Genomic DNA, 11,345 nt, shown 5'->3' with positions numbered 1-11,345 from the left:
TTATGAGCTGCGGATTGCACTCCCAGGCGTGTACCCCATACAAATGTGTGCACACACTCCAGGAGAACTTTCCAAGAATGTTCACAGCGGCACTGTTTGTATCCAAAAGCAACTAAGGCTCTTTGCTCACACTGAAGTCCTCTCGCTGGACTAAGACGGATTCATCTCTATTCATCCTTATGTGCTCTTCTGTGTCTGAGCACAGCGGCTGGGAGGTAGCATAATACACGTATGGTGACGCACAGTTGTAGACGTGAGCCATCGCCCTGGGAGACTAACGTATGGGCCTTGAGAAAAGGGGTAAGAATCATTTGAAAGGAAGGAACCGGCGTTCCTCATGGTACTAATGTCTTCAGGATCTTTGTTGAGCAGGATGGAAACTTGACTTAAAAAGTTATAAAAACAATACACATACATAGCAATTTTTTAAAAAATCAAACAGTATAGAAAGACATAAAACAAATATTTCTCCTTCCCATCCACAGTTCTTTAAACGTAACTGCTATTTTAGGTATACTTTCCAGGAAAAAAAAAGTGTGCTTCTCATCACGTGATACACACGTGTATTGCACTCTTTACGGGGACCCCCGGGCCCACAGCGCATGCATCGCTCTCCTCCTCACGTTTTCCTCTTCCCGTAGCCAGGGTGCCATTGCCTGCGGATCCGTGCGGGCCGGCCTGGTCCCTAATGGCTGCCGTGCGTGCTGTCGTAGAGCCGGACTGACCGTGGGGGAACATGCTTGCAGCGTGTGGGCCGTCATGAATGGCGCTACCATAAACATTCTTTCAGACAATCCACGCATACTTTCCCTAAGGTAATTTCTCAGCATTGGAAATGCGGGGACAAGGATATGTGCTTTTTTAAAACCCTAGCGTTATCTTCTCACTTTGATCACAGGGCAGGAAATTTTGATTAGTAGTTAAAATGGGAACTTCCACTTCCTTTTTTCTAATTCACTAAGGCACCCCGCTCTTTGAAAAAGAAATTTCTCAGATGTGCTTCTCGGGGCTACTGAGCGGCGTTCTACTCTAAGAACAAAACCAACCCTGTTACTCCTGAGAAAACCTCTCTTTTGGTCTCAGCCCTGGGCAGGCCAGGTCTTCATGCTGCTGTGGGTGTCAGTGCTGGTCCTGGGTGAGTAGAACTGCTTGATGGGGTCCCTGGGTGGGGCAGGGACAGCCTCTCTCTCCCCCTGGGCTCGGCCCTTCTTGGGGCTTGGACATTCTTTCCCATGTGGGGACATTATATTCTCGGGAGTCACCATCCAGCTCAGGGGCTTCTCCCTGGAGGCTGAAGGAGTGGTCAGAGCGGGGACAAACCTTCAATCCTACAGAGGACGAAGCCCAATGACCACAACAGTCAAGGATCTAGTCATTGTTTTTTTACAATAAATATTACTTCAAGAGGTCCAGAAAATGTATGATGTTTGCTTGTCCCTCTTGTCTTATTCACAGAAGACCTTCCTGTTCTCTCTGCGAAGGACATATACTTATTGCTTGTATGACAAGCAGGTCCTGGTCCCAGGCAGGGGAGGGCATGGTCTCTAACACAATAGATGTCTCCTCCCCCTATACTCGAATGTAAGCCACAGCAGTGACGGGGAGATAAAGAACACAGGGGAAGGGAGGGACCCAGAGGGGAGGTGGGAAAGGCACGGGGCAAACCGGAGGCACACGACATTCTTTTCCCCAGGCTTATTGTACATATTTCAGATGTAAAAGGTGACATTTTGATGCACATATATTGTTAAACTAAGTACCATGATTGAGCTAATTAACATTTCTCTCTTTTCACTTCACCTTTTGTGTGGGTGCTTGGTAAGAACTCTCAGAATCTACTTTCCTAGCAAATCTCGAGGATACGTTACTACTAGCAATAGCGGCCGTGCTGTGCGTTAGATCAGCAGAACGTGTTTATCTTCTAAATGAAAGCTTGTTTCCTTTGACCAACATCTCCCCAGTCCCCCCACCACCTGGAAAACACCAGTTTATTCTCTGCTTCTGCAAGTTCAAGTTTTTTAGGTCCCACATGAAAGTGAGGTCATGCAGTATTCACCTGGGTCTGGCTAATTTCCCTCAGCGTAGTGTCCTCCGGGTTCATCCACGTTGTCACAACGGCAGGATCTCCTTTTTGGGGGCTGAATAATACTCCATTGTGTGTCTGTGCCAGGTGTCTTTACCTACCCATTGGTTGGTAGACATTTAGATTGTTTCCATATACCAACCAGTGTAAGGAATGTGGCAGTGAACACGGGAGTGCAGCTGTCTCTCGAAGATACTCATTTTTGATATCTTGAAGATATCATTTCCTTTGGATAGATATCCAGAAGCAGGATTGCGGGATTCTATGGTAGTTTTATTTTTAATTGTTTGAGGAAACTTCTTACTGGTTTGCATAATACCTACTCCAAATACATTCCCACCAACCGCACACAGGGTTTCTTTTCTCTGCTTCCTAGACAATACTTGGTATCTTCTGTCTTTGTGATAATAATCAATCTGACAGGTGTGAGGTGATGTCTCGTTGTGGTTTTGATTTGCATTTCCCTGATGATGAGTGATGTGGAGCATCCTTTCATGTATTTATTGGTCATTCGTACATCTTCTATTGAGAATATCCATTCAGGTCCTTACTGTTTGTTAACGAGGCTGTTTTCTTATTGTTGATTTGTTCGAGTACTTTATGCATGTTAGATATTAACCCCCCTTATCAGATACATGGCTGTATTTTCTCCCATTCTGCAAGTTACCTCTTCATGGTGTTGATTACTTCCTTTGCTGTGCATAAGCTTTTTATTCTGATGCAATCCCGTTTGTCTATTTCTCTTTTGTTCCTGTGCTTTTAGGGTCATACCCAAAAAATCATGTCCAAGACCAATGCCATGAAGCTTTCTACCTATGTTTTCTTCTGGCAATTTTATAGTTCGGGGTCTTATATGTAAGTCATTTATATATTTAAGTTCATTCTTGTACATGGTGAGCCATAAGGGCCCAGTTTTATTTTTCTTCATGTTGATATTCAGTTTTTCCAGCACATTAAAGAGAAAAGACTGTTCTTTCCCCCATTGTGTGTTCTTAGCACTCTTGTTGAGGACCAGACGACTGTAAATGTGTGGATTTATTTCTGGGCACTTGAGTCTGTCTCATTGCTCTATGTGTCTACTTTTATGCCAGTTTCGGATTACTATACTTTTCTACTATAGTTTGAAGTCAAGAAGTATGATGTCTCCAGTTTTGTTTTTGTTCTGTATCACTTTGACTGTCAGGGTCTTTCGCAGCTCCATTTAAATTTTAGGATTTTTTTTCTAGTTCTGTGAAAAAATGCCATTGGGATTTTGATAGGGATTGCATTGACTCTATAGATTGCTTTGTATAATAGGGACATGTTGACCTATTAATTGTTCCAAGCCATAAACACAGGACGTCTTTATATTTATTTGTGTTTTCTTTAATTTCTTTCAATGTTTCGTAGTTTTCAGTAAAAGATTGTTCACTTCCTTGGTTAAATTTATTCCTAAATATTTTATTCTTGTTGATGCTGTTGTAAGTAGGATTGTTTCCCTGTTTCCTTTTTCAAATAGTTTCTTGCTAGTGTATGGAAACATAACTCATTTTTGTACATTGATTGTATGTCCTTCAACTGTACTGAATGTGCTTATTAGTTCCAACGGTTTTTTGTTAGAATCTTTAGGGTTTTCTATATATAAGATAATACCATCTGCAAACAGAAAATTTTGCTTCTTCCTTTCTGACTCGGATGTCTTTTATTTCTTTTTCTTGCCCAATAACTCTGGCTAAGACTTCTCGCACTGTATTGAATAGAAGTGGANNGAGTGAGCATTCTTGCCTTGTTCCTGATCTGAAAGGAAAAGCTGTTAGCTTTTCACTGTTGACTATGATGTTAGTCGTGGATTTGTCATAATGGGAGATAAATCCCTTCTAGACATAATTTGTTGGTATTTTTTTAGCATGAAAATATGTTGAATTTTGTGAAATGCTTTTTATGCATCTATTGAGATGATCCTTAGATTTTTATTCTTCATTCTGTTAACCAGTGTATCACATTTATTGCCTTGCACAAGTTGGGTCATCCTAGGGGTAAATGCCACATGATCCTTTTAATATACTGTTGAATTCAGTTGGCTAACATTTCATTTTAAGATTTTTTAAATCTATGCTTATCAGAGATATTGGCCTGTAATTTTGTTTTCTTGCAGTGTACTTGTTTGGCTAACCGCATAAAGTGTGTTTAGAAGTGTTCTCTCCTCTTCTTTTCTTTGGAAGAGTTCGAGAGGGTTGGAGTTAATTCTTTAGTTGTTTGGTAGAATTCACCAGTGAAGTCATCTGATTCTGGGCTTTTCTTTGTTGTTTTTTTAAGATTTATTTACTTGAGATAGGGAAAAGGAGAGAGAGAAAGAGAATGTGAGTGGGGTAGAGGCAAAGGAAGAGGGAGAGAATCTCAAGCAGACACCCCGTTGAGTGAGGAGCCCAGTAAGGGGCTCCATCTCATGACCCTGAGATCATGACCTGAGCAGAAATCAAGAGTCGGATGCTTAACTGACTGAGCCACCGAGGCACCCCCTTGTTTTGGTGGGGGGAGGTTGATTAACAATTAAATCTCCTTACTTGTTATCAGTCTGTTCAGATTTTCTATTTCTTTGTGATCCAGTCTTGGTAGGTTGTATATTTTTAGAAATTTATTGATTTTTTTCTAAGTTATTCAATTTATTGATATATACTGTTCATTGTAGTCTTTGTTTATGTTTCTGTGGTGTTGGTTTTAATGTCTCCTTTTTCATTTCCTATTTTATTTCAGTCTTCTTTCATTTTTTTCTTGCTCTATCTAAAGGCTTGTTAATTTAGTTTACCTTTTTTTAAAAATAGTTCTTAATTTTGTTGTTCTAGTCTATTGTTTCTTATTTTCTATTGGACTTATTTCCACTCTAATTTTTATTATTTCCTTTCTTCTGCCAACTTTGGGCTTCTTGAGTATAAAGTTAGTTTTTTTACTTGGGAGCTTTATCTTTTTCTCAAAGTAGGTGTTAATCACTATTAACTTTTCTCTTAGAATTGCTTTGCTATAGTCCATAAGTTTTACTACATTGTGTTTCCATTTCTGTTTCTCTCAAGATGTTTTCTGATTTCCCTTTCGATTTCTTCTTTGACCCATTGCTTGTTCAGGAGTGTGTTCCTCCACTTCCATTATTTGTGAATTTTCCAGTTTCATCCTGTTAATGATTTCTAGTTCCATACCATTATGGTCAGAAAGCTCAATCTTCTTAAATTTGGGACTTGTTTTGTGACCTAATAGATAGTCTATGCTGGAGAATGTTTCATGTTCACTTGAGAAGAATGTGTATTCTGCTACTGTAGGATAGAATGTTCTGTATATTTCTATTAGGTTTCCATTTAGGTATGTAAACACTCTTTGGTCTAGAGTGTTGTACAAACCTGCCATTTCTTTATTGATTTTCTGTCTGAATGATGTATCCACTGTTGAAAGTGGGTTATTAAAGTCCTCTGCTATTATTGTATTGTTACTTATTTCTTATTTCAGTACTGCTATTTGTTTCATATATTTAGGTACTTTCCTATAAGGTGCATGTATATTTGTGATTGATCCTCTTGGTGAATTGTCCATTTATCATTGTATAATAGCTTTCTTTGTCTCTTGTTAAAATTTTTTACTTAAAATCTATTTTGTCTGATAAAAGTAGAGTCACTCTTGCTCTCTTTAGGTTACCACATGCATGGAATATATTTTCCATCCTTTTACTTTGAGCCTGTGTGTGCCCTTAAATCTAAAATGAAACTCTTGTAGGCAGCATATGGTTGTATTATTTTTATTCATTCAGTTATTCTGTGTTTTTTATTGGAAAATTTAATCCTTTTAAATTAAAAGTAGCTATTTATAGGTAAGGACTACAATTGCCATTATTTTATTGTTTTCTGACTATTTTGCCATCCTTTTTTTCCCCCTTTCCTCCTCTCCTATTGTCTTCCTTTGTGATTTGATGATTTTTTGTAGTGTGCTTTGATTGCTCTCTTTTTATCTGTTGTGTATATACTATAGTTTTTTCCCCCTTTGTGATTACCACGAGGCTTATATAAAACATCTTATGGTTATAACAGTCAATTTGAGCTAAGAAATTTATTTCAATCGTGTATAAAAACTCTACACTTTTACTTCTTCCTCCCCACAATTTGTTATTAATGTCAAAATCTACATATTTTTATACTGTATATACATTAACAAATTATTGTAGCTATAGTTACTTTCAATGGTTTTGTCTTTTTTTCACTTACACAACTGTTAAAAGTGATTATAGACCACCGTACAGTACTCTATGGTCTGTGTCCCCCCAAATTCATGTTAAAATTCTGACCTTTCAGGGGGTGTAGTAGAAGATGGTGGGATTTGGGGAGGTGATTAAGTCTTCAGGGAAAGCCCTCATCAATAAGATTAGTACCCTTATAAAAGGAGCCAAAGAGAGCTCTCCCATCCTTCTGCCCTGTTACATGAGAAGGTGTCCGTCTGTGATGAAGTGAGCCCTCACCAGGAAGGAATCTGCTGGTGCTGTAATATTGGACTTTCCAGCCTCCAGAACCATGAGGAATAAATTTCTGTTGTTTATAAGTCACTCGCTGTGGTGTTTTTGTCATAGCAGACTGAATGGACTAAGACACTGTATTTAGAGTATTCTGACTTTGACGATACATTTACCTTCACCGGGGAGTTTTATACTTCTGTGCGTTTTAATGTTGCTAATTAGAGTCTTTTCATTGGTGTTCTTGAAGAACCCCTTTTTGCTTTTCTTGTAAGGCAGGTCTAATGGTGGTTAACTCCCCCAGCTTTTGTTTGTCTTGGAAAGTCTTTATCTCTCCTTCATTTTTGAAGGAGGATTTTGACAATAGGATCTGGAGGCAAGACCATGGACAAATTGGACTCGAGTCCACAGAAAGATGAGGCAGCTCTAGGTCTGCAGGTGGGCTCCTAGTCAGTGAGTCTTCTACCAGGGCGTGTGCCTGCCTTCTCAAGGTGATCCTCCTCGGTCTTGGGCTCCAGTGGGATTTTGCAATCTCCTACCTGGGTCTTAAAGCTCCCCACTTTTATCTGTGGCTAACTGCCAAATATGTGTTTCTGTGGGAGACACAGGCTGGAGACCTCCTGTTCCATCATCTTGCTCCTGTCATTTCTGGTACTTGACATTCTAACTGCACCTGTGGGTGTGTTTCAGTTTCTATCAATCCATACATATAAATGGGTTTGTTTTTACCAAAGTTGAAATTATTAGAATAACATATATTTATTCACTTATTTAAGAAAAATTTTAGTAACATTTATGCACAGCACTGTCCTAGGTGCTGAGAATGATGAGAAAGCATGGGAGGCAGCATTTCTGTACTTAGGAAGCTCACGATATAAAAGGGCTTCCATCCAGTCCAGTGTACAAGAAACATCCCAGCTAAATAATTGTTCAAAGTTACCAGTGATGGTGCAAGCAAAGAATAAACTATATGCCAAGGAGCTGGTAATGACTTCATGAAGAGAGGACGTCTAGGAGCTGGAGGGGACAGGGATGGAGTGGGGCACAATGTAAGAAAAAAGACCCCATGGAAGCTGCATGAAACACTGCAGAGATAGGAAACACATCCCCGTGTGGTACGAACACAAAAGGGCAGGATGAGCCAGGAGCACATGCTCTGGGACCAAACAGGATGTGTTCAAACAAATGGTTCAAAACTCCATTCTGCTGCCTACTTGGTACTTAGACCAGTTTATGGCCTGTAAATGGGGATAATCATAGAATTTACTTCATAGGGATATTGACAAGATTACATAAAATAATATATGTGAAAGTCTACCACATGGAAAACACTCAGAGAAGTTTTAGCTACATTTAAAATAACACAAATTCCATGGTGACCAAGGTATTTGGGTAATGACAAATAATCCATCGTTTTCTGTAAAATACTTAGGTTTGGATTACTTCCCCATCACCCTCATGTCGAGAGGGACAATATCTCTCTTGCTTACTGATGGATTTGCTTTGCCCTATCCAGTCCCTGTCATATAGATGACATTTCAAAAATCTCTGTTGAATAAACCAAAACTGTCCCTCACCTGAAATGTCTAAGCAATTTATAAACTTGCTAATTTTGCCTCCTCTGTCTTTCTATTGCCCATTTCTCAAGCCTGTATCCTCCTATCTGTATTTACTGACCTAGTTACTTAATTTGTTACTCAATAAATAAATATTCAATAAATATTTATGGAATATCTCCTATATGCCAGGCACTGTTACAGGTGCAGTGGAGGGGGTGGCATATGATGAATGTAAGAAGTTCCTGTTCCCAAAGAACTTCTATTTTAGAGAAGGGAAAGTAAACGAAGTAAATAAGAAAATAATTTTGGATAAATACTCTGAAGAAAATTAAACATTGTCATCTTTTGTTCTGCCTTCTAATCCGTGTCTCTGCTTCACATCTGGTCTCACTGATGTCTTCCCACTGTCATAATGCTCCATCTGAGTTTCAAATCCTAATTTTGTCACTCTACTTGAAGACTTTCTGTGCCTCTCGGTTATAATAATAAAACTGTAGCTTTTATAATAAAAACCATAGCTACTTACCACCCATGACATGAGCCCCGAATACCTCTCTCACCTGATTCTCCCTCATTCCCTACTTTCCAGAACTCCATCTTAACCTCTGAACACCAGTCCAATTTCTTCACTTCTGTGCCCTTTCTGCCTCTGTTACCCTCTCCATCACCTCTTGCCGTGCACAGACTCCTTTGCCTGGCTGACTCCCATGTGGTCATTCAGTTTTCTCAAGCATCACTCTTTCAGGTACCTGTCATAGCCCAGACCCCTCACTACGCACTCACACACACCCCACAGTGGCAAGGGTGGTCCTTCTGCCCACAAGCTGCCCTATGTGTACTTCCATTGCACTTACATTCTGTATTATAGTTATATAATGTTGCTTCATGTTTCTGCTTCCACCCTCAGTCAGCTTACCAGCAGACACCATTTTTGGTCATCTTAGAAGTCCAAGCACAATGACTACTATAGAGAGAGAGATCTGACAAATGTCTATTAAATTTTTTAAAAATCAGTTTCTAATGGAAGAAATAATTGGATAGGAAAAAAACAGGTATTACTTTTGAAAAGCCAAAGAATCCTTGCTCTGTGTTCATCTCTGGTTCTTTCTTTCTTTTCTTTTTTTTTTTTTTTTTTGCAGGTCCTGTCAGTGGACAATTTGGTGAGTTCTCCTTTCTTTTGCTCTTCAGTGTCCCTGGATAAGAGTGTCTCCCTAATAAATATGAGGTATTTGCAATGGCTGTAAGAGGATCTCTAATATCTTCTGTTCTTGCTGAGGCCAGAAGGGAAGTGTTATGTGGTCTACTGGCATCACCCAATGGCTGGGATAGCCACGTGGGTACCCTCTGACTCTCTTTGGAAGAACTGACAAAGGCACAAGCAGCTTCTGGCCTTGCGCTTATCCCTATTGCCAATGGACCCCGCCCCCCTTGACCTGGCAGGACATCTTCAACATGGAAGACTTGGAATAGGGTTTTCTCCAATCAGCAAGCTGGAAAAACTTCTCTCATAACATCACACTGTGAGGATACCAGCAGGAATATTACATTCTCTGTAGTTTTAGAAGTAAAATCCTCCAGGAAATGTGTGGAGAACAGAAGAACATCCAAAATTGGGCCCTTTAAAGGAAGAAATGTAAAAAAGAAGAGATTGGGGGAGAAGAAATGTAATCTGTATCACACACTTTTCTTAGTTCTGACTCTTATTGCCGTTCTTCTGGGTCAGAGAATGGCCCATGAATAGCAAGGAAGATCTATCTCCTCTCTCCTTGACCAAAATCAGCTGACCTAGGATTTCATCCATCTCTGGGTGACTTCTGGATTCCAGCGAATGACTGGTCCATTCCTTGCTCTTCCACAATTAGCTATGATGAGAGTTTCTGGGCATCTGAATCATCATCTATGAAATTAAAGTGTTAAAAAAGTTAATCTCTCAAGCTTTACACAGTGTCAAAATCTTCAGAAAATATGATTTATCCTTTTAGGAAAGTGAAAACCTGTGATTTACACAATTCCTTGGGAGGTTCTTATGAGTTCGTGAACATGATGAAATGGTGGGGCAGGGGTGGTTTTCTCTAGGATCCACACCAGACTAACTAGCCATTTCTCCCACTGGCATTTGGCAGCGAATTGTGCTGGTAGTGCCTTCTTGAAATCATTTCGGTCATTGCCATCCCTGAGTAACCATTCTCCCCTGGGGGGTCTTGTCAACCAATGGCCTTGAGCAATCACTGACCTTCCCAGATGGCTTCCTTGGGGTTCTCCAAAGCCTGGTCCTTGGGTCTGTTCCACACAGATGGCTGTGGTGGGGACCACAGGGGTCTCTATCTCAGACTCTGTCTCTTCCTTCCTCAGCAGCCGCATCCAAACCCGTGATTTCCCTCCATCCTCCATGGACTATCATCTTCAAAGGAGAGGCAGTGACTCTGACTTGCCACGAATCTCACTTCCATGCAGCAGAGGACAAAAAATGGTACCGGTGGTATGTTGGGACAGAAATACTACGTGAAATCCCAGGAAACACCATCCAGGTCCGTGATTCTGGAGAATACAGATGCCAGATCCACAACTCACCCCTAAGTGATGGTGTGAGCTTGACTTTTTCTTCAGGTGAGAAAAAAGTGAAAGAAATAAAAACTTTTGGAACGATACAGTTACGCAGAACCTGCCCTATAGTTGCTGAATCAAAATCTATACAGATAGGACCCAGGTAAAAAGACATTTTTACAAGTTTTTTACTTAAATTCAATTTAGTTGGCATATATAGTATTATTGGTTTCAGGGGTAGAATTTAGTGATTCGTCAGTTGCATATAACACCCAGTGCTCATGAAATCAAGTGCCCTCCTTAATGCCCATCACCCAATTATTCCTTTCCTGTCCAGCAACCCTCAGTTTGTTTCCTAGAGTTCAGCAACCCTTATGGTTTGCCTCCCTCTCTATTTTCATCTTAATTTTTATTTTCTTCCCTTCCCCTATGTTCATCTGTTTTGTTTCTTAACTTCTACATATGAGTGAAATCGTATGGTATTTGTCTTTCTCAGACTGACTTATTTCATTTAGCACAATATCCTCTAGTCCCAGCCCATCATTGCAAATGTCAAGATTTCGTTCTTTTTGATGGCTGAGTAATATTCCACTGTATATATGGACCACATCTTCTTTATCCATTCATCTGTCAATGGACATCTGGGCTCTTTCCATAGTATGGCTATTGTGGACATTGCTGCTATAAACATTGG

The 11,345-nt window shown here is 40.0% G+C and overlaps 1 protein-coding gene across 1 annotated transcript in view; it reads left to right on the top strand.

Annotated features, from left to right (window-relative positions):
• The first annotated feature begins 617 nt into the window (after positions 1-617).
• The window catches only part of FCRL5 (Fc receptor like 5), a 33,886-nt gene continuing 23,158 nt past the window's right edge, over positions 618-11,345 (top strand). Inside the window, exons 1-4 of the mRNA XM_040635862.1 lie at positions 618-815; positions 963-1,135; positions 9,247-9,267; positions 10,460-10,714. Coding sequence (XP_040491796.1) covers positions 1,105-1,135; positions 9,247-9,267; positions 10,460-10,714 — 307 coding nt within the window. The 5' untranslated portion in view covers positions 618-815; positions 963-1,104. The remainder of the gene's footprint in view (positions 816-962; positions 1,136-9,246; positions 9,268-10,459; positions 10,715-11,345) is intronic.

Source organism: Ursus maritimus, unplaced genomic scaffold (genome assembly GCF_017311325.1).
Source record: "Ursus maritimus isolate PB19 unplaced genomic scaffold, ASM1731132v1 scaffold_2, whole genome shotgun sequence".
Classification (NCBI taxonomy): domain Eukaryota; kingdom Metazoa; phylum Chordata; class Mammalia; order Carnivora; family Ursidae; genus Ursus; species Ursus maritimus.
The sequence above is the reverse complement of the archived record's forward strand: the minus strand, read 5'-3'. Positions and strand labels throughout refer to the sequence as shown.